This window comes from Patiria miniata, unplaced genomic scaffold (genome assembly GCF_015706575.1).
Source record: "Patiria miniata isolate m_02_andy unplaced genomic scaffold, ASM1570657v1 HiC_scaffold_20, whole genome shotgun sequence".
NCBI classification, from domain to species: domain Eukaryota; kingdom Metazoa; phylum Echinodermata; class Asteroidea; order Valvatida; family Asterinidae; genus Patiria; species Patiria miniata.
In genome coordinates, this window is record NW_024037059.1 from 2,035,751 (window position 1) to 2,060,392 (window position 24,642).

Genomic DNA, 24,642 nt, shown 5'->3' on the forward strand with positions numbered 1-24,642 from the left:
TTACAATGTATCTATTTCACTGTCAGTCCCATCCGACTAAAGAAATTAATAACGTGGGAACTGAAGTCAGTTTCGGGTCGGGTCGGTTTCAGTTTCGGGTAGGGTTTGCACATCATTACTCTGGACCCTTGTGTGACTTAAATATGAGGTTCAAATTCACTGCACAATTGAAACCTTTTCCTGAGTGCAACATCAAAACTACTTTGACCAAATCTACATTGAAAGTGGAAGACAAAGTTGAAAATAGTCCAATGGATATTAAAGCACGTTAAACAAAATATACACCGCAAAAAAAAAGAAAAAAGTCCACACTTGGAGGGATCATAATTAAATCTGATCGTCTTATGATGATGTAATCTATAAAGACCTTTGGGGAATGTTGTTAGCTACATTTTGATACCCCGTTTGCTACCAAAGACTGTAAATCGTCCAAGATTGACAACGGTTTATGAAACATGATGCAGTTTGAAAAGTTGCAAATTTAAAGATTATGCAAGGAGCAATTGCTAAGCCCAAACACACACGCCCGTAATTGGTCCCTATTGACTGCGCATTGCCCGAACAAAATGTGGGTAATTCACCTTCGCGTGCTCCCATGTACACAAGCACTGTGCGATCAATATTCCCTGCCAATCATTTCGGGCAGAAACGGAAAACAAATCTCAGCTTTTCAGTCTCCACACAAACAAACAAAAATATACACAAATATCAACAAATCTAAATGTATAGCCTGATTCATTTCTAATGGAAAGCTGGTGGTGACTGCTCTATGTTCTGACACCCCCATATCCGACACCCCTCATTCCGACATAAGATAGTGTTACTCCCGTTTAGGGTTGGGGTTGGAGTTAGGGTTCGGGTAATGGATAGGAATATGTGCGGTCGGAACATAGTGGTGTTGGAACATAGGTGTGTAAGAACTTAGGTGTGTAACCATATTTTGCAGAACAAGTCCTGCACATTTTCCTGCTGTGTGAAAGGTGTCAAGCGTGGATCTCAAGCAAGCGTGGTGTGTTTTTTTGTCTTTGTTGTTGGTCATCATGTGAACAGGGTGAAGAGTTGACTTCTACTCGTTTATCTGGAGTTTGAATTCCAGGAAAGCGCAGCCCAGTTCCTTGGTCCCATAGAACATGGTGATGTTGGCTTGATATTCACCATCAGCGAGGAACTCTGGAACTTGAATATTGGGGATGTTGAACACGGAAGGTGGCAGCGAGTATTTACCCTGAAAGAAATGACAAAAGTAAAAAATCCATTAACCTAACTCCCTAGGCATTTTTGCTAGGATGCACAGGCGCGGATCCAGGATTTTTTTAGACGGGGGGCACACTTTTAGAGCATTTGCTCTGATGACTAAGGCGAGCGCGGAGCGCGAAGCCCTTACGGCGTGGGGTCCGGGGCCCGCTTAAGGGCCCCGGGAAATTTTGGATTCTAGATGCTCTGTGGTGCAATCTTAGGCGATTCCTGGCCCGTTTCCCCCTGAATTGTTTGAGCAAAAGTTGCTAAGCTTATAAGAACTTTTTAAAATATACTCTTGTTTTTACACATTTTAAGCTACTGTGTACTTCAAAGTTGCAAACCATGTATTTTCGTCTTCATAATTTCTTGCATTGTATTTACAAAAAAAAAAAGAGGAATAGCATTGACTTAGGTTGTAAACTGTTGCAACGATGCGCTGGGGCATTTGCTCCACGGACTAATTCGAACGCGGAGCACGAATGTCTTAAGGCGTGGGGTTCGGGGCCCACTGAAGGGCACCGGGAAATTTTTGATTCTATGCATTCTTTGTGGTGCAAACTGAGGCGATTCCCTGCCCCATTTCAGCAAAATCTTGTGAAGATTATGAGGATTTTTTTTTCATTATCGCTTCGGTTTGCGGTTTTCTTTATTTTTGGTTCATTAGTTGAAAATTGTTCCCTCGTATTTTAATACAAGCCTTTTAAGTTTCTTCTGTTCTTCACTTGATAACCAAGTATTTTTGACTGCATAATCAATTTCCTGCATGTTATTTTTGAAAAGGAATTGGATAGCATTAGTTTGTAAAGCATTAGTTTGTTTTAAGGATGCGTAGGGACATCATGACCCGAGGACTAATGCGGAGCGCGAATGTCTTACGGCGTGGGGTCCGGGGCCCGCTTAAGGGCCCCGTGAATTTTTTTGATAACTAGCTGCTCTGTGGTGCAATCTGAGGCGATTCCTGGCCCCTATCTCGAGTTATTTGAGCAAAATGTTTTAAGTTAAATAAGGATTTTTTTCAATGGATTAATATATGCTCTTGCTTTAACAAGACTTTTAAGTTTCTTCTGTTTTTCACTTGATAACCATTTTCGTCTGCATAATTGTTTTCGTGCATTTTATTTTTGAAACGGAATTGTATAGACTTAGTCTGTAAACTTTTGCAAGGGTGCTTTCTAATGTTTTGTATCAAGTTTAATTTTTTAGTTTATCAATAAGATAACAATTTCTACGGAAATGTTCTACGGAAACGGACATGTTTTGGACTCCTTTAAAGCGCGTGGAGGTTGCCCTCCTCCTTCCCTCCATTTCTCTCACCTTCCCCTCTTTTTCCCCGTTTTATTCATTTTTTTAAACTTAATTTGACGGGGGGCACGTGCCCCCGCGGCCCACCCCTGGATCCGCGCCTGATGCAACCTCAGCCCTGCAAAATCCCTCATCTGCCTCTATGTAAAAATTGCATACAGCGTCAATCCTGCAAAATCCTCCGTTATTTCTTGAATGTGGTCCTTGGAGGGGTGATCACTGCCTCAATCCTGCACAATACACCAGCAATGACTGTCAATATGATGATGCAGAGCCAGTGACATCCTGGAGCAGTGTGGAGGATTTTAAGTATAATTCGCTCTTTGCACGCTTCCGCCATAAGCATGCAGAGCCTCGATCTGGCAACTTTACACAATAAATATAGCCGGTTCAGTGATTCCCGTGTATACACGGGAATCACTGAACCCCGACACGGGAATCACTGAACCGGCTATATTTATTGTGTAAAGTTGCCAGATTGAGGCTCTGCATGCTTATGGCTTAACGTGCAATGAGCGAATACAGGCCTAAATTTGTGCACGGCTGAGCATAAACAACACAAGGTCCGGCCTAATACCTTGACACAGTGCATCCTTCAAAATCAGCCACATATTTTGCCATGTAGCCTTAATCCCGCATAATCCTCTGTTTTGCAAGGAGGATTTTGGGGGATTTGAGGAGGTTGGGGTTAAGTTCAACACAATGTGAGTTCCAATCCAAGGCCATAGGCCGTATTTTTGAGCAAGCAAGGGTAGTGTCATGACACCATCTTAGGCGTACAAACATGTATGAATCCAAAGTTACTGACAAAAGTTCACATACATGCACTGCTACTTTTCAAATATCACCTTGCTTTTGACAAACCTCAAAATTGAGATTGAAGTGCACTTGCTTAACTGCTTGAAAAATCACATTTTTCTTGACCCAAAAGTTAAAGAGGGTCATCATTGCAGCACCGCCATTCACTCAACTACTGCTGTAATTTGGAATGGATTGACTTCCAAAAACAATGGTCTAATGGACTTGATTAAAACAATGGTCTATGAGCTACTGTATCTCACCGCTTTGACGGGGCAACTGCAGGGTATACCCTTGGCCTTCAGTGGGGGCGGGCATCCAGCGGGCGGAACAGGGGGGAGTTTACTGCAGAAATCATCGTAGGTGCAGGACCCCAATCCATCAATGCATGGCAATGTCAACCAGATCAACTCCTGGGTGGAAAAACACACCAATAACTCATATTTTAGTTTCTTCTACTGTAAAAGAGTATGGGCTCCGTGCGCCAACAAAAGAAGGCGCATTTTTACCTCTTTTGAGAGCTCCGTGGACGGGACACACAGCGTGTGCGCACTGTACTGTACTGGTTGCGCGAAGAACGCACGACTTCCTGAATGTGCAAAAGCTATAGCCACCGTGTCTTCACGTGAGCGTCCGGCGTCGTCGGCGCGCAAATACGTTCGAATTCAACTTGCGATGGTCTCCGAGACTAATGCCCGCCTCCAATAACTTTGGATACATTCAAAATACGCAGTGGATAGATCGGGAACCAGTCTAGGTCACCCCCAACTCTCCTTTTCTGGCCGTTGATGGGGTACTTGATGGGGCACGGAACCCATGACACAAATGTGAGGCAATCTGGCAAAATGAGACGGAACTGGACACATGTGTAGAGGAGAAAATGAAGGAAGAAACTGAATGCGGGTGACTTTTTTCCGGTAAAAAATAATCCCGGTGCAAAAAAAAAAAAATGACTTCAAATTTTTTTTTGTTCTGTATTGGATAAGTAGTTTGCGGTACACATCCACTCTTGGAGAAAGAATACAATACAGGATGCATCCAGAGTCAAATTTAACAGGGGTAGGAAAAAAGTGGACCCCAAATTGATAGAATGACCATCTTGTAAGTCTGCCGTATCTACAGTTCATGCACAGAGTACAATAGGCTCACCTTTTTCTTGAGGACAATGACCGTCTTCAGGGGCGACTTGAGGTCCACACCAAAGTCGGCATCGAAGGAGACTGTAAGATCCCCTGGAAGGACGATGGGGTTGTTGGGAGAGACACTGACGCTGCCATGCAGGACAGCCGAGGGTCCACCACAGTCCTGGAAACTGAAGCCGTACAGGCCTAGCTTACCCTAACGAGACCGGAAGAGATTACATTATCATTTAACCCCAACTCCCTAGCATGATTTACTAGGAACCATACCAATCCTGGCAATATGGGAAACTGCACACACGTATTTTGGACTTTGATTCTGGAGGTGTTAAAACCCAATGTAAAAGACTGTCAGTATCGGACCCATCCTGGCAGATTCCAACAAAACATGGGGTTTGATGGATTGAGTTCTGTTATGGTTTATAACCCTACTTCTCTCAAAATCCCGTAAAACCAACCACTGGGAAAGATTTGTATAAAGGATTGGCAGGTTTAATTAACCTCGTCACTCTTACTAGACATTTGGCTTTATATCCATTGAAAGTTCACCAAAAAAAAGGATGCGCATGCGATGGACATCAGGAGATTCTGTTGGTTCCTAGCAATGGGAGTTAACGTTGAAATAAAAACTAAGACCAAATGTAAGAAATGTTTCCAATTTTGTTTAGAAAATACTTTTATCTCCACAACTCCCCATTAAGTGGCATGAGTTAAACAATGACACGTTATTCTTTCCTGGAACTTTTACAAACTCATGGCCCCGACTTGCGTTATGATCCAAAACAAACACAATCACAACAACTCCTGTGAACATTGTGCTCAACTTTTGATGACACGTACCTTTCCTGTTTTGGATTGAACAACAATTTTCTCACTTCCATACGACACACCCCAAGCGAGGGACAGCAATGCCGCAGCAACGACGAGCAAGAACGCACGGACATCCATCTTCAACAGAGGACAAAAGCTTTTTGTAAACCGACACTCAGTGCTGCAATGATAAACAGAAAAATGTGGACAATTGATAACAATAGCAGATATTGTGTAATTATTTCTGTATGGTTCCCTGTCCTTGTAGCTATTTTTATGTAGGAAATCACGAGTGTATACTTGGCACCGTACCAAGTATGCACGTGATGACAACCAGTATGTTTACCTTTTGAGTGGTACCACCAAATTAATCTTTTGAGTGGTACCACCAAATTTATATTTAGAATGGTACCACCAAATTTATCTTTTGAGTGGCACAACCATCAAGCTATACAAATAAACTGAGCTATACAAAGGATATGTGAATCGGTATGTCAACACTTTAGTACGACCAACTGCCTGTGAGTGTCCTATCAGTTGTACGATGGTCAAAACAGGTTCATAGTTTGTAACAATCAGGCAAACTTCCACACATGTATGAGACATTCACAGTATTTCTCCCTCAAGGCTCAACGTGGAAATATTAAGCATGATATTGAACTCTTTAAATTAAAAGGCCAGTGTTGTAGCTAGAAATAAGGCCGGTTCCTTGATTTTTCCCAAGAGATTTACAAATAGTGTACCTTTTTAAAAATGCATCCAAATATAAGAGAAGAATTTCTGAGAACAACTTGGTATGTGGATGGGGATCATGCCGACTCTCAATACTGCGTTATAAAAATTAAATTCAAAACATTTTTAAGATTAAATTTTAGCCAGGCCTAAATTTCTGAAAACTCTTCTCAGTCTCACTCAGACTCAGTCCAAAAACGTGGCTTACAGTGTGAGCGCCTTCTCCTCAAAATTCTACCGAGTTCACTTCCGAATTCCATTTTATCGGATTGGAAAGAACGTATAGTATCCAGACGCAACTTCTTTGGTTGTGTACAAAGTCTATGGACTAAGTTAGCCCCATAAATGTGGTAATACTTTTAGGACCCCTTTCCTATATAACGTTAAAAGACTCACCAAAACAGCTGACTAAATGACACTCAAAAGTGACATTCTGATATTTATTGACACATTTGAACATTTGGCAATGAGAATCAGTGAACGAGGATGCAGCTACTGAGCTAGACTTGCCAAGCGCAGCCGGTGCTCGGCATCGACAAGACCGTTATCTTGTCGCGCATTCTTAAGAATGTGCGCTCAATCTGGAAGAGTTATTTTTTGCGAAGATTGCGCAAGGATCCAGTTGCACATTCTTAAGAATGTGCACGCACATTCTTAAGAATGCGTGATTTTCAAGAATGGGCACAACATGGTCACTGCGTGACTGCGTCAGGCGGTCAGGTTGTAATATTCTTTCCAATATCGAAGTGGCTATCGTTACGGCACTCGTTGTTTAGCGCCCTCTACGATATTTTTTTGATACGTACGCAGGTATATAATTATTTGTTTCCGCACGTTTTATCGAGCAGTGCGCCAGCTCAGCCGATAGAGAGTAGGATTTTGCACCGCGAGGTTGCGGGTTCGAATCTCAGTTTTGCACTCGAATTTTTTTCCTTTTCTAACCTGAGGCTTTGGAGGATTTTTTTTAAAAGGGAAATAAAGTCCGAATTTCATAAAGTTCAAATTCACTTTTTTCCTTCTAATTTTATATTTTCTTGTCATGTTTTTTATAAAAGTTGCCAGGTTGCAGTATTACCGTAACGATAGAAAATGGGAAATGCGTTACGGCTGCCGTAACAATAGCCACTGCGTTCCAATATTCTCCTTATTTTAGGAATTAATCGTTAGATAAGGTTCATACAAATAAGATTTTTCCAAATGGACCCTACCTTTGCATGTAGAAAACTTTTTTTTTCACCTTCAACTATTTTGTGTGGGCGCACTAAATAAAGGCCGCTCCCGTCCCTTTGATCACCACAAACGCAATGTAGGTACTATACATATATACAGTCGACATCCGCCGCCGCGCCACACACACCGTTGTGAAAGAATAGCTCCCTCTGTTGATTCCACGACTCTCGCTTATGAGTGACGTCTCGGAACCGGACTTTTGGAAGCGCTGTGTTTTATATCATGCATTTCATGTTGCGCAAGTGAACTCAGATTTTTTCGTAATGAAAAAAATACTCAAACAAACAGGTTTTATTAATTTGTATATCTGAACGTGTTTATGTGACATCGATGGAAAATATCACTCAAAACCTAATAATACGGTCAATATAGTGAACGCAAGTGTTGCACCAACCATGCACCAACTATTAGTTTAAAGGGCTTCCCATGACCAAATACAATAAGCTACGCAGTGCATTTGAGATGGGGGTACCCGACGAAACCCTAAAGTTTGATTCAGTATATCGCAAATAAATACATTACGCTGTGTGAAGCCGGTATCTAGCTTGTGTTTACTACAAATTTACGCCAAAGTAAACCCGTAAAATGACCAACCCACAATCTCAAATGTAGTCGTACAAGGCACATAGACTTCCAAGGATCTTTGGTCTAACGATCCAGAAATGTCATTTAGTTTATGACTCATCTTGTCCGGGCGATCGTCGTGAGTGCCACGATCGGGGCGGCGAGTCGGACCCATGGCCCAGTTCACAGACGGAGGGAACGACCCCGTGTTTAACGGCGGCACACCGGATGACTCACCCCGGTATCAGCTGGGTGGGATTAGGGTGAACGGCGACCAGAGCAACGGTCATCAGACGGAGTCCCGAGTACCGCAGCAGAAGGAGCCAGTGTACGTGAATAGTCACAGTTTTATGAACGGCAGTGCTTCAGAGAGTGAACTTCTCCAACATCTTAGTGAAACCATTAACAACTTCAGTCTCAGTCCAAGACCACCATTTGGTGCCCAATCTGACAGTGCTCCAACCAACAACAGCAGCACTGCCTCTTCTCCGACAAATCTACCCGCGGTAGCTCCTAAGGCGAAACCGTCCAAGACCAGAACACAGCATCCAAACCACCGAGATCGCAGCAATTCCTCCGGCCAGATGGGGTACCAATTTCATGTCAGTGAAAACGATCCGAAACCGGGAAGTCCCCACAACGGGGGCGGGGACTCCACATCGGAGAATAGAACTCTGAGATTTGTGGGGAAACGAGGCCTTTCTGTGGGCGGAGATGATATCACGAGTGCAAAGGGCACCGTGAGGGGCGTGACAAACAGGGTTAAGGCGGGTATTATGAACTTTACGTACAAGCCGCTGAACCATAAAAAGGTGAGTATATTTAACATTCAATTGTGTCTTAATTAAAAAAGTGGGTTGCACTTGCATGTAAGATGTAATTTATGTAAATTCAGATATTTTTGCATAAATTGTTGTAGTTATTTATTGTTCATGCAAAGTTAGATAAGAATATTTCTTTGGTCAAATATATGGTTATCTATTTTATAATAATAATAATAATTATCATAACTTTTCTGTTATTGACACACATGGTTGATTGTGTGCTGCTCAATTAAGTTTTGTGTTCTGGTGACCGGCCAGAAATGTGGCAAGAAAATTCTGTTTCTTATATTTCAATTACAGTGGCCTTTAATTTTTCATGCATGAGAAACCATACGTTAATTTTGTGTAAAGAAAATTGTAAAAGCGTTTTTATTGGAAAAGGCATAGCATTTTATCAAAATATTCACAAATAGTTTTTTTTCATTTAGTTGTTTTTTTCTATTACTTATTAAACAGAGTAAAATTTCTCCAATTTTAAATTTACAGTGTAACTCGCTCAACTATCATCTTTAATTATTTCCCAACGCCAACGGACTTTAAACATAAAGGCAAAAATCATCGCACCCTACAGGAAAAAACATGTTTCTGTGTACACAAGATATACTGTCTGGATTAATTGCATCACTTATCTGTTGGAATTTTTGTTCCCCTTTGTGTTCCATAACAACCTCTCAGTTGTTAATCTTTCGTAACCGACTTTTTATTTTTACGGGCAGTAGACCTATGGCCTGGAGTAGCAGTTCAGTGTGCTTTTTGACAACTTGAAATTTTCAGTATTTTTGTTGCAAGTAAACAATCGTGTCACAGTTGATAATAGTACAGTGCGTAATACAGATAATGATAAGAGAGCCTGGTTTACCTAAACCATACCCGATCTTTAAAAATCCATCGGGAGTTGGTGGAAGGTAGATTTTGGCTGTTTTGTCGGATAGACGTGTATTTGGTGCCTATAGTGCCAACATTCTGTTTGTAAATTTAACAAAATGGTTACAGTAATGTCTTTTTTCAATTATGATTTTAGGTTCACGACCAACATTTTATAAGGTCCACCCTTTTCTTGTCATCGGCTGGTTTTGATGAGTTGTCTGTTTAAACAGTGGGTGTGTACCGTTGACAAGTTCTCCCCCCCCCCCCCCAATCAATGTTTACCATCAGGCTATCGAAATATAGAGAATCAGATAAGAAGTTGTAAATCTTGTTGATTTTGTCATGGTTGGAATTCCCCACAGAAACCCAACGCCTGAGACTGACAGATCATATTTTTATGTCGTGATATCAGTTGTTGATAAATGGGGATGAAAATGCAAACATTTAGTTGAAGCAGATTTATTCTTGAACCTTTCTGCTGTCTGATCAGTCACAGACAGTCAAAAAAATCAATCCACTTCCCCTGCCATGCGGTTTTACACAGTCTAGTCACCAACAGTCAGATCGTATTTAGGGGAAGCTCTTGGACTCATCAGACTCAGTCAACAAACAAAAGCAAGCAACTGGTAGGCACAGCTGTCTTACCAATCGCCTACAGTCAAAATAAAACTGTATCAACTTTATACATAAACAGTCACAGCCAGTCAATCCTGCTTTATAAATGTAGGCAAGGAGGCGTGTTAAAATAGTCACTTTATTGATTTTGACTGAAAGGACAACTTTGCACAGAATGCATGTTTGCATAAATAGGGTTAATTTAATATGATGCAGTTTTCTGTACTTGAAAACAAAAACGTAATTAAATACTCATGCATACATGTACATTATTTATGTAAATTATGAATTATCAGTGAGGGTGCATAAAAAAACTTAAGGGTAAAAGCTTACCATATGTTGTTTGTCCATGAGTAATGCATCCATCATAATATTTCAGCTTTATGTTGCCTGATAATTTCATTCATTTATTCATGGGAATCTAACATAAAAAATGGCAATCCTTGAGTACCAAAATGTACTAAGTCTAATTCTGTAAAAAATCCCAGTATTTTACACCTTAATCAAAGTTATCAGAAAAACAAATCGGATATTTTAAAGGGTACCCCATTTTTGTAACATGTATGTTAAGAACAGAAAGAAACTAAATTGTAAAGCTGCACAGTTTTGCCGGTAGGCAGCCATTTCGGTGCTCTTGGCCATAATCAACCTCTCACAGCCACCGACACTGCCCTCACAGGTACCCATCTACTCCTGGGTGGAGAGAAGCAATGAGTGACAAAGTGCCTTGCTCAAGGGCACACGCACCATAACCCCAGGCTGGACTCAAACCCGCACCCTGCAGAATAACCCGCAGACCACAAATTCAATGCTCCTTCTTGTTTGTTAACCACAGAAAGCAGTCAACAACGACGACGAGCGAGACAAGATCATCATGTACACCACCAGCATGCGCATCGTGCGGCAAACGTTTGAGGACTGCCAGTTTGTGCGCAAGCTGTTCCAGAACCACCGGGTCAAGTACGAGGAGCGGGACCTGTTCATGAACTCCCAGCACCAGCAGGAGCTGGGGGACAGGCTGGAGGGGGAGGCGCAGGAGGCTACCCTGCCGATTGTCTTCATCGATGGGGAACTTGTGGGGGTAAGATATGGTTCCACAATTATAACCAATCCATTGTTTTGACCCATCACAGCTAACGAAGGTCTGATAAACATGCGATTGTGCGTGACGCACTGGTGATACGCATGCATTGTTGCCCACATATGCGCAGTGGGTCCAGCCCAATGGAAAGGTCCATTGAAAATGGAAATCGGGATACACACATGTGACAGAGCAATAGTTGTTGACCATCAAAGTTAGACGGTGTTTTACTGGAGTATGAGGCTATTTTTCTTATTTGCTCTTTTCAATCATTTGACATCACTGTTCCAAGCTCATCAGTTGTCATTCCCAACCTCATTTAAGTTTTGTTTGTAGTCTCTCTGTGAAATTGATAGTTTCTTGAGATCACCTGTCACAACTTGGCCATTGCAGCACTCACAGCTATACACACATAGTAAAATCACAGGGAAAATCACATTCTTTTTTAGACCTGTCCTGTGGCTTTTAATGGGTCATTGAATTCAGAACAGGAATAAATAGCTTTTCATTGTCAGAGCTGTGACTCAGTGTTTTTGTCTGGAATGATTGGGACAGTCCCCAAACACAACAAAACCATTAAAACATTTCCCTGAGTCGTGTCGCGACGCAAGTATGCATTGACAAACTTTTGGAACTACATGTAGATCCAAAAATAGCCCAACAGGAAATAGGTAAACAACTCCAGATTAATAGGTTACAAAGGGATTATATATTACAATGTGCTCTTTAGAAACTCCATTTTTATGTTACATTTACAGCTATATACAATGAAATAGCCAGAAGGCGTACACAGCTTGTGCTTTCCAATTTCCAAAAGCACTCAGAACAAGAAGATGGCTTTGAAATGACTTGTTATTCACAAGGTGTTTTGAACTGACTATTTTCAATAATTTGATATCAACTCTGTGAACTGGCCCAAAAAAATGTAATTGCAGAAGATGTTATGGGGCACATTTAAATAGCAATTGAATGCATGACTGCAAATTGTATGTCAATGGCTTTGAGTGATCTTCTACAAAACTTCTACACGTATCTTTTTGTTCTAAATGTAAAGAGCATGCAGGAAGACAATAATACCAGTCATCATTAGATACAAGGCAGTTATGTACTCTGCTTGACATGTATGCCTGTATTATAGTGGAGGCATGCTCACAATCTAACAAATTGAACTAAATTGTCCCATATTAAAAGAAAATGTACAAAATCCCTCTTTTCTTTTTCTCTGAAACTCATTAATCTCTTCACTGGAATTGATGAAACCCATCACATCACTTGTAGTGCTGTAATTGATGAAACCCATCACATGTAGTGCTGTAATTGATGAAACCCATCACGTAGCAGACATAAAGTCTGCATGTAAATTTATGTAGGCTTCATGACGTACCGTATCATTAAGTTCTCAGCGAAAGCGCATTGGATAGCTCATCTTGCTGCTGAATTGGACCAACTTTCCACTTTCCTTTACATGATCAAAGCAAATGCTCACGCACAGTTTGCCATGGTAACCAATTCCCTAGGCTTTACCCAGTTATTCAAATGTAGAGTACTGGAATTCACAGTGGGATCAATTTAAGCTGTTCAGAAAATGTGTAGCATAATAAGTTGTCAGGGGAATATATGTACATTTTCGTTCACAAGTACCCCCTCACCAAGAAAATACAGTTGGGGGTGACCGACCGACGCCATCTTGCCTGACTGCAATTTTGCCGCGACGCGCTGCCGTACGTACCACTGCGTGAACATAATACAAATCCCCTGGTGTACGTGCGTCACACACAAGGAACGGTGGGCATCAACCAGCTAAATGTCCCGCCCATGGGACGTCGTTGCTAGGTAAAAGGGCGCCCTCTTTCGTTGGCACACAGAGCCCATACCATGTACATACATAGTACAGGTACCACTTGCTCTTTCCAAGGTCTATCATTCCCACAATTGTATCAGGAATGCATTGTGTAGTTTTTGTCCTTTTCTTTTGTAGGCATCTTTTTTGGGATGGACCCAATACGGGTGGCAGATCGTATATTATACATACAAGGTGTCCAAGGTTTTAATCAATTGATAAACGGTATCTGTCCTGTGACTCTCAATAATGCCACTTTCACAAGCCTGACAATTAAGGTTTGTCCTTTTGGATGGGATTCCTCTCTCAACAAAAGCGTCCTTCCAAACAGGCAATGCCACATGTACAATGTACATGTAGGGTATATCATGGAGCCATTAAACACATCACCAAACAAAATTGTGAGGCTTCGGAAGGGGTCTGCTATTATTTCACAGAGAGTTTGGCCACAACATTTTTAAGTTGCAGAGTTTTAAAAAGTGTGCAAATCGTATAGGTTGTCAAATGTAATACATCTTTGTATTCAGGTCAAATGTAATACATCTTTGTGCCCTTTTTTTGGGGGGGGGGGGAGAGGGGGCTATTTGAATTGTTTTCTATTTATATCTCTGAAAAGCAGTCTGTTTCTGTTCTGTTTCTGTTCCAAGGCGTGTATGACAAAACTCAAAACATCAGAATGGCCGAAGACTAAATAATCAGGTGTGTCAGATCCACAATATCCACGAAAAAAAATCATGGAAGAAAAGTTAAACAGTGCAAAATGCTTGGCTCAGCCGAAGCTTGAAGCAGTTAAAAATCCAAACAATAAGGAACAAAAGAAACGTAGCTGGCAAACGAAAATTGTATACAAATTGGGTTAAAAAAGACAGCTTGGAGCTACAAATGTATCTAAGAAACGCTCGGCACACTGGTGACACCTTGCTTCTTCTGAGCCAGATGATGTGACTTTCACATGTAGATGATGTTAAAAATGAGATTAAAGAATAAAGGTGCAATTGAATTTCATTATAATAGGGGAGATTTGAGACAAAGTAGAGGATATAGATACTGCATGAATTGGCAAATGAAAGCTATTCAAAATACCTCCTCATCACCCCCCCCCCTCCCCCGATCAGAAGTGGCGTGTTGAGACTGCAAAAACAAACATTCCTTGCCGTGATTTTTCACTGTTTCCTTTTGTGCACAGTACTTAGAAGTGAGCATACATGCATACCTCAGGGCTGTAGCATTTTGAATGCATGCTTGAAATGCCAAAATGGTGCGATTGTGAACAAATATTGTGCACAAAAATATAGGAGTTTCTATGCACCCTGACAATTCAAAGTACATTATGAAGTTTCCAGACGCCATTCAAACATAGTTTCGGGGCAACACTGGAGCAAATTGTTAGCCAGATTTGCAAAGCTTTCAGGGCAGAAGCACAGTGGGAGTTTTCAGGTTTTAAAACAGTCGTGGCATGAGTGATTGCCAACAATAGGAAAACTGTTCAATGCAAGTTCAATAGAGTACTCTGATTTCAATGTGTCGCTGGTTGCTGAAACTTGAATCTACCGGTACATTAGGAATATTTTTTTTTTAAAGTCTGTACAATTTTTTACCGAATGTGTGAGGTTATTATTTTTCTTGTCTTATATTCTTGTTATGCAGGACATTGAGAAATTGGAGGAGCTAAATGAGACAGGACAGCTGCGAAAGATCCTCGAGAGATTCGAGGTATGACCGTCAAAACTTTCACAGTGTGTTCATGTTTTAGTCAAATTTGTATCCTTGTGGAGACATCGCTTTGTTCTCTTGTACAAAATCGTGAGAGGGTCGGAAAGCTATTTTCAAAATGCTCCTATTTTCACCAGAATTACTTTCCTGGGTTAAATTCCGACCAAATATTCTTTACACAAAATGCTTCGATTTGCGACGCATAAGTTTGGAACTTCCTAGTTTTTGAGTAAAATTCCTGTATCTATTTCGTGAAATCCTTGTGGAGACCTATTCACCTTTAGAAATTGCCTTGTGGAGACCTCTACAATCTTTTGTTCCGTATTATACCCGGGCATCATTTTTTCGAAACAATGCACATGTGAAAATGTATACAGAAATTTAAGACTTTTTCTTATAAGGAACAACAAATACTTTGCAACAAAAGGACAACAATAATTTGGAAATATATCCCATGCCCAGATGCACACACATCCACTTGTCAATTTCTTCTGGTCAATGGTGTATTGATTTCAATATTTCAAAAACTGTTCCCCAGCTTTTATGGGAAATATATAGGCCTACACATCCGGATCATCTGTCGAATGGACTAATATATGGTATACGTCATAATTCATCTTTTATTTTCAGTTCACAATACGGCCCCGAGACTGGACCCCACGCTGTGCCTTTGTGTGACACACTGTGGCAATTTTGGCGTTGTCACACTAAATTCACACAACTTCCGCAAATTTCCTTGGGGAAGCCAATAAAAAAAGCATTAGAAGACATTGTATACCCTGAAGCGCACTTGCTTTTCACCTAATTGTGTGTTGACGTTGTATGTAGGTAGTATTCCTGAGAATTTTCATCACTTGGGAATACGACCTTGATACTAATCCATGATTAGATTTCGTGCCGCAGTTCCTATTGGTATTAGGCAGAGGACGTGAATTATGTTCGACACCTTGAGTGTCAGTCACGCAATATTGATTTATCTTGTCCTTCCATTGCAATATTAAGTTATGATTCATGGCAAAGTTATCAAGAACGAGAAATCTTAGATGATGTTGAGGCTGGCATATTGGATGCTGGATAACAATTCCATCTAACCAATCATCACTGTCTACAGCCCATTATGTTCACTTGGCAGTGAGTCGGACATAATAAAATGACATGGTGTATGGTAGCACCACACAAAAAAACCTCCTACATGCACACATGAATGCATATTTCATGATAATGCCTTTTTTGTTGATGTTGGATTTCCAGAAAATGCTTTGAGAGAGGAAATTGATCGCTCCATTTTAATCGTTTTATAAGCTACCCCCTGAAAATGATTGAAAGTGGGGGTTTTTTTTTGGGGGGGTGCCATACAGAATTTGTGCGTGACTTTTTTTCTTATGTATTTTTGCAGAATTGGCGAGACTATGCAGTCAGAATACAATAGGGTTGTCCATTTTCAAATAATTGAGTATTCGATCACTCAAAACTGCGTTTGACCAAATATTCGGATATTCCAAACTGCCAGCTGCAACTGCGTGCTGCGCTGGTGAAAAGTTGCCCGGAAAAGTGTGCCGGTAAAAATGTGCATATGGCAATCGATATGGGGCGCTGGAATGTTTTGCAGTATTTTATAAAGTTCGCTTTAAGTTGCTAAAACGATGTGAACAATGAACCTCTGTCAAAAGAGAAGTTACCAATGACACAAATGTGGCACCTGATAATAAAGCATCGCAACTTTACAATAAAATAACATCACAGTTCTGTGTGCATGTGTGTATTTTTTTTCTTCATTTTTTTCTATATTCAAACCGGCAAAAAGCTAAATTTTCAAATATTCGGGTGATGATTAAATATTTGACTATTTGGTATATTCGGGAGAGCCATTGAATACAATTATTCATTCAACCAAGATCCTTCAGCAAAAATCTCCCCCCCCCCCAACAAAACAAAACACCAAATATGATAAAATAACCAAAATCCTAAACATGTAGTGACAATAATATAACTGCGTTTTTATGTTTTAGTTGTGAGCGTGTACAATTGTCTTTGCAAAAAGACGAAATATGCGTGATTTTTATGCATTGTCCATTTCTGCATTTGAATTCACTTTCCATTCAGCATGCACTCTGTTATATTGACTGGAAATCAATTAAGGTCCACACAGGAACTCCTTCCACTCGTTTTCCGCTGGATATTGAAATTTGATTAGAAACCTGCTGTGAGAGTCTTCCTAAGCCATTACAAGCCCAGCCAGAGTTGGGACAAATGAAAAAGAAAAAGCAGGCAGCGTGCATGCTCCAACCCATATGTTTAACAAATGTGAAACTACAGTAAAGCTACATTGAGTATCACATCAACATTATTTGTGTGACAGACATGACAGATATCACGCTACTTGCTTGATAAACAAAATGGCTGTACGTATTCCTTTCTCAAATCTTCAAAATAAAATATGCTGTAATATTTTCAGATTTACCACAAATAACTCCTCTTCTCTTCTCTGCCGCAGAAAAACATTCCGACCTCGGACTGCTCAGAGTGCGGCGGGTTCCGCTACATGCCCTGCCAGGTCTGCAGCGGCAGCAAGAGGTCGCTGCACCGCAACAACTTCACGGATCAGTTCCAGGCGCTGCGCTGCTCCAACTGCGACGAGAACGGCCTGCAGCGGTGCATGCTGTGTAACAAATAAGGCAGGTACATGCATGAAAACACTGATGCTGAAAACACTTCGACTCTTCAAACTGCACTTTCCCAAACCAATAGTAGCAGTCAAAGCAAACCCTTCAGTACATAAGATTTGATTTACACTATACAGATTTCCTAACAGTTAATATGTATTCTTAAATATTAGTATTTGATTTTAATATGAACACGTACAATTGACTAATTCCTTGTTCCTGACAAAAATTTGCATTATTTTTTACGAGTGTAAAATTTGTAGTTGTAATAGTTATGCGTGCATTTTTGATACGCATCTAAGCATATTTATGGACACATTTGTGATAAGGGTACCAGTATACATGTTCATGTTGAAAACCACACGATTTTTATTGTAAAAAGGAGTTTCCTGCTACTGCACAATGCAGTGATTACATATGCAAAGTTCAACATGGTCAGAAAATTTTGGTGGACATCGGCTAAAAATTAAAAATACTTAAATGTATTGTACAGTAGGTTTCATATATCCAATTGCAAATAAAGCACATTTTAGTCGGACACTTTTATCAGCCCTACGTACAAGACATTGTACATGTATGTGTACATGCTCTTTAAATAGATGCATGTAATGCATTGTAAGTATTAAAATGTACGTGTACATACACTGTATACTACGCATACATCTGTACATGTACATGTTTTTCTATTATGAGGATGAAATTATCTCCAAGAACAATGTCCCCGGACTAATGGGTTGCTGCACATTGAGGTCATTAGATCAATAGCGTAATGGACATTTGATGTACACGTACTAATGGACAATTTGTCCCATAAGTTCTCAATCCTGTTGGGCGGAAGGAAATACGCAGCAAAAGTGCGTCGAGGTCTTAGTATTTACATGTACCAGCAAATTGAAGTATAACTATGTGCAAATATTGCTCCTGAACAGAACGGTAATTTCTTTTTTTTCCAATTTATGCATTTTTTATTGGTTTAAGTTGTAATAGAAATATTCCACGATACGTTCAGATTTGTATTTTTTGTAAGGTCACACAAGGTGCTGGTGACTACATTTGTTCACTCATTTATCATCAAGGGTCTATAATAAAAACTAAAAAAGCACAGCAATTCATTGACAAATTTCCGGAGAGTTAATAAAAGAAGAAAAATTACATATTTAAAGGTAGGGTATATCAGTTGTGCGTTTTTTTTTGCTTGAAGCAACAAAAATGCTGAAAATCTAGAGATGGGTGTTTAATAACTAATCTGATGAAGTTTCAGCTCTGCGAATATTGTGTATTCCGAGAAAAACAATATTCTAGGATCTCATTTTCAATTCAAAAGTTTCTGAGTCTTGTTTTGAGTTGCGCCCGAAATCAGCGTCCGGTACACATTCTCATTCAACCGATTGCAGATACGTGATGTCACGCACTGAACTGACAAATAATAGCAACTGTTTACACGTGTGCATATTGTCAATGCGTGCACGGAGCGATTCACAGATGCCAAATAAAAACAAACCAACTACCGGTACTAATGGAAATTTTCAACGATACGTCACTTGACAGTTCGTTGAAAATGGCTTTCCTTCGTTGTTTTCTTCAAAATTGCAGCATGCCAGAAAGAATAATTTCACAGGGAGTTAAACAATGATAGTGCTGTTACTATCTTTAAACCAAGTAAGCTCTTCAAAGTTCAACAGTAATTTTGCCAGTTACGTTTTGGATAGCTGCAAATATGATCCTCTACCTTTAAAGATTTGCCATGAGTGTTATCAAGAGAAAAAAAACAGAGCCGGAAAACGTATTTAATTTGGTGATAACACATTGTAACAACAGTGGTCACTGAAGCTGTTAGTGGTGCATTGAATAATGATCTAAGTTATTGATGTTTGAATTTGTAAATTAATTTTTTTTTTTATGTGTTGAGTGCTTTTTAATGATATTCATGTGAGGAATAAGATTTGTTGTATTTGTCTTGCCCGTGCTCATTGTTAAATTATCAAACACTGTCTGATAGCTGTCAGTTTTTGTTGTTTTCACAACTCTCTGACAAGAAGAATGTTTAATTATAGAAGTAGAAATGCCAGATGTTGAATCAAATGAAGGAGACAGTGCTGAGGTTTGAAGATGGATCAATCCCTGCGAAAGAAAGAAAAAAAATCTGTTCGTTTTATGTATGCATGCTGATCAGTGCCTATATTTTCATAATACTGGTACTTGACATGACAAATGCATTTATAAAGGTCACTGCGGTACACAAGCGAAATTTACCTTGAAAAATCAATTGAAATGAAATTCATTGTTTTGGTTGGATGGCCTTTATGTGAGATAAATAAAATAAGGAAAAAAGTGATTAATAGTTGTGTCTTTCCAATGAAATAACAAAACAAATTCCATTAACCTACAATGTATTCTTACTGGCAAACAGAACCGCTCCAAAACATGTGTATTTGCTCAGTGTGTATCAGTTTTGTAATTTGTATAACCTAAGGGAAAAAAACCAACAACTTACATGTTTTTACTGCAGTATTTCAGCTGTATCATTACTTTCCAAATTTTAATCAATAATAATGAACAGAAGAAAGAACAAGCACCCACTATTTAATGTTGAAATATTCACAAATGTACTTGAAGAATTGCCTTAGAAAAATATACTTTGAAAGTAAAGGGTAAAAAACAATTTTTAAGAGTATGTATATTTTGGCTGTAATTTATTAACCTGGTATGCAATATATCTTTGATTACAATATGTGTATAATAGGTCTTGTCTATTGAATGTTTGTTGTGTTATTAAATTCTGTAACTGCCTGCACAGTGTTCTGCAGGTATAATTCGTGGGGTAAATAGTTACAAGATGAACAGTAATGTAATAACAAAGTCTGGAGTGCTGTAATTGACTCAATTGTGACGTCAACTACATGGTCAATATTAATAACGATTGCACAATAGATACTTGTCTCTCTTGTAATAATATTGCAACTACATCATGTTTGCATTTCTACTTGTGATAAAAGGACGTGCAGTTTGTACACTAATGTAGGAAGCATTCAGGGGTCTTTTATCCTTTCTAGATTGGAGCTTCATCCAATGAAAAACAATCTGAAAACAAAAACAAATTGACAAAAACTTACATTTTTCGTCTTTTATCTTTTACATATCTGTACAGAATTTGTAAGATCCATGCTCAGTAAGACAAAGTTGGAACTGGAAATTAGGGTTTTCGTTTGCAAAATTCTGTTCAGATGAAAATATACGGTACAATTTGTTTGAATTGTAATACATTGCACTTTCGACATGACCAATGTGTACATATGTTTACTACATTAAAGGTAGATGTTTAGTTTGGCAACTTTTTTTCTATGAATAATACATGAAGGTCTTTCAATATTGTGTTGTACACACACAATTTCAACTTCTATTATCAGAAAGCATATAAACTGTAGAGGCTAATTACAAATCTTTAAAACTGTTGAAACTGAGATTTATATTTATAATAAAAAAATAACTTATAGTAAGCGTTGTACCAGTGTCTTCACAAAAGGGTAAAACAATGCATGCAGAGTCATCATAAATTTATTATCTTTTTTTTTTTACAAAATTCTGTTGCTGGTACATTAAGCTAGTGATTTAAAGGGTATTCGTCAAATACTGTTTTTATTCTTTAACCATTTTAAAATTCTTATTCTCGTGTTTTTAAAGTGTAAATTTTGTGTTTCTGATGCAAGAAATAATCGTTTTGTCACAAGCTTATGTTTTTAATGTTATATTGCACTCCCCAGAATATTTGTTGTACATGATATATATACCTCATTATATTATATCTGTGATTACTGTTTTAAAACCACATTGTTTGGATTCTTTTGCAGTTGAGATTTCGACATTGTATTTAATTTGTTTTTAAATAACACATTGACTGACGTAATGAAGCTGATTTTTATTGGTTGTGTAAACAGTTGCTGAAATTTTCAAGACATTTTTTTTTTTATTTAGATACATTTGCATTTACAATAAATAAGTGCTCATTTTACCCTTGATTTTTTTTTTTAGAGCAGTTTTGGTTTGAATGTACAAACACTAGAACCATTAAAAAAACTAAGGTAATTTGATTAAATCCCAAGCCTCCAACTCTCAACATTGAGCCTGAGACTCATGCATTTTAGGTTATTTTCACGCAAAAAAAAAAATTCTCCAAACTCGAAAATGATGTTTATAAAATGATGATATTTTACTCGAAAAGAAATTGGTAAAAGTGCTCAGAAATTGCCTCAGATCGCGCCACAGAGCGTCTAGAATCCGTTGGGGCTTCGCTTCATACTCGCATTAGTTCTGATCAAGCTCCATCGTCAAATTCTCACTCTCAGCTCTTACTCAAAATTGACAGCCCTGAAACCCTTACTTGTCTAACTAAGTAATTTATACATGTACCGAGATGTTTGGAAATGAACCGTCACAAGAGTTAAAATATATTGTAATGCTTATATAGCGCTTTCCATCGTATAAACAATCTCAAAGCGCTTTACAATTATTCCCCCGTTCATCAGTTATTCCCCCGATATCAGCGCACCTTCGGTCCTCTACCCTCACAGGTACCCATTCATACTCCTGAGTGGAGAGAGGCAATTGTAGTAAAGTGTCTTGCCCAAGGGCACAAACACCATGTGATAAAGTTCAGCAGTATTAACATTCTTTACACAATACTTTTTTTCACTATCAGATTTCTAATTTCAGACATGTAGTCTATAACTTTAAGCAACCTTGTAGTTTTGCAATCAAGTGTTCTACTTCACAAGGGTGGCCTAAGTAGAGTGTTTCATGATACCTTTATTAAGATATAACTTTAATACTAGTTTCTGACTTAGTACTGAAGTGATTGCACTACCATGATAGTAATAGAATGAATAACTTGATAGTACTATAATATCTGTCAGTGTGGAATTTTGTATTCTTAAATTTAAAATCAACATGTGAATTATTCCAGTCATGGTTTTTGAAAATGTGGTATTCTCACAGAGTTTTTTAATCTGAAACATTCAAGATTATTTTGTAAGTATAAAGTACTTCAGAGTACTCCATTCTCATTCCGAGTCTTTCACACATTCCAATTTTAGAGTACTAATTGTATTCAGACTTGGTGTTTGTATATATATGTTGCTGATTAAAAAAAAGAGGTATTCAGATTTTGAAAATGTGTATATAAGGATGCACTGAATCACAGATAAACGAGGTTGTGTAAAAGTTGATATTTGTGCACTGAGGTGAAGTTGTGTGTAAACATTGAAGGAGATTATTAAGGCTTAGCTTGGTCTGAAAAAAACTTTGGACAATGTTGCAAAAGTTTAAGACAAAAAGAAACCAGTTATTGCACGCACTTTTGCCCTATCTTATGTTATATCATCACTTGCCAAGTGCTGAACTCCGGTGGGACGTGAACCCACAATGATCTACTTTACAAGTCCTCAAATGTCTTAAGTCATCTGAAGTCTCCCTACCCAAAGATTATTGTCACTAAGTTTGGTCGAGAGTGAAGTCTGACTTTTCATATGACAGCACTTAAACAGTTAACCTAACCAAAATGGAACCCACAAACACCCTGACACACAGGATACACTATTGCAAGATGTGGCTTAAAAGTTAAAAGTCACTTAAAGGCTTGAAGTTTCAAATAATTTATGTATGCAAAAGATAAGCGAAGATATAAGATGCAATTCTGATATGAACAGTGTTACTACATGTGATGCAATATCCATAGTGCACAGTTTCTGTATATTTATTGTAAATCTCTCACAAGGTTGTAATTTGTTATTCATATAGTAGAGGAGTGATTATTTTTTAGAATGATATAAAAGCAGACTGATATGTTGTGCCTTTTTGGTGACTATATGTATATACTATGGAATGTGATTAAACTATTTTGTGGCAAGTACAAATGCAAGACATGTGGTTGGCTGTTCAATTGTGATACCGTTATTTCCTTGCTGTACAAGGAAAGCACTCCTAAATATTTAGCTGCGGACAGCAGCTCAACAAATCGTCGTGTCTCAGTTAGTTAGTGACAAACGTTTCAGTGCAGCCTTGCAAGGGTATATATCAACTCTTCCCTCGTCTCCACTGACCGCCTACCAATCAAGACGCTACTCCCTTCCAGAAATTACATGGCATAATCCCATCACTCATGCATGAACATGAATTCGTTGGCCTGCAGCTTCCGAGATTATTTCGAGCTTGTTATTTTTACACAAACTCATGACACTAGGGGGCGCTGTTCATGATACAGATGTACATGTACATCTTATGTATACTTACACCCCTTAATCTTACATCAAAACGGCGCATTTAAAGTTTTCGTACTTATTTTCCCTTTTTCAATACTATTAAATACATTTTGCTTGTTAAGAAGTTCGAAAATGACCTCAAAATCCACTGTTTTGGTTTCTCAACACAAAAAGTGTAAGGAATGTTCCAATGGCTTACCCCTCCCCAGCCAAAAAGTGGGGGGAGATATATACCCCCATATCCCCTGGTATTTACGCCCCTGGCATAATGAAAGTTTGTAACAACTATACTCCTCAGGGCTGTAGTTATGGTATTTATTACATTTATTCGGAAATTCGCTGTACAACAATTTGCATACAATTAGGATACTTTCAGGTTTTGTACACAACAACTATTTTGGAGAGTTTTAACTGCTTTAGAAAATTCTTCGGTGAACAAAACTTGTCAGATATGCACAAAAACTGATTGAAAAGAACTAACACCTTTCATTTTTTTGCTACTATTGAATTTGTTCAACTGAAGATCATGAGAATGTAAGAAGGGGCATGGAATGATTATGTGCTTGAATTTATGTCGTGTTACAAATACATGCAAGTAAAATGTTTACAGTCATTGAAGCGTACAGTCTTAAAAAATAAATGAAGACGTTCCTGTCTGTACCGACCAATTAAAACAGCTCTGCAGCAATTGATGAATTCTGGAATGACCAATCAAATAGTAGAGCTGCCTGATTGGTCCTTTAGAATCTGTGACCTGCTGGATTCATGGAATTCTTTGATTCTTACAAAAAAAATAATTACAACTGGCCACCAATTAAATATATAACACAAATAAAATATATAAATGCTACTGTCAAATGTTCTACTAGAAAAATAAATTAGTAATATCAATCCTATTATTGGAACACCAGACATGTTGTTAACACATAATCAAATTCACACTGTAAGAAGTTATAGTTTACTAGCACTAG

General features: G+C 38.7%; 2 protein-coding genes across 2 annotated transcripts; one reads left to right on the forward strand and one right to left on the reverse strand.

Annotated features, from left to right (window-relative positions):
- Nucleotides 1-1,014: 1,014 nt before the first annotated feature.
- On the reverse strand, nt 1,015-7,336 carry LOC119728699 (ganglioside GM2 activator-like). Its single transcript, XM_038201031.1, has 5 exons — nt 7,229-7,336; nt 5,319-5,469; nt 4,489-4,677; nt 3,603-3,752; nt 1,015-1,225 (listed from the first exon to the last, which is right to left on the reverse strand). The coding sequence occupies exons 1-5, from the start codon at nt 7,234-7,236 to the stop codon at nt 1,067-1,069; spliced, it is 657 nt and encodes a 218-aa protein (XP_038056959.1). The 5' UTR covers nt 7,237-7,336; the 3' UTR covers nt 1,015-1,066.
- Nucleotides 7,337-7,450: 114 nt separating this feature from the next.
- Nucleotides 7,451-17,516, forward strand: LOC119728698 (glutaredoxin domain-containing cysteine-rich protein 1-like). Its single transcript, XM_038201030.1, has 4 exons — nt 7,451-8,626; nt 10,956-11,201; nt 14,689-14,754; nt 17,249-17,516. The coding sequence occupies exons 1-4, from the start codon at nt 7,988-7,990 to the stop codon at nt 17,426-17,428; spliced, it is 1,131 nt and encodes a 376-aa protein (XP_038056958.1). The 5' UTR covers nt 7,451-7,987; the 3' UTR covers nt 17,429-17,516.
- The last annotated feature ends 7,126 nt before the right edge of the window (nt 17,517-24,642 follow it).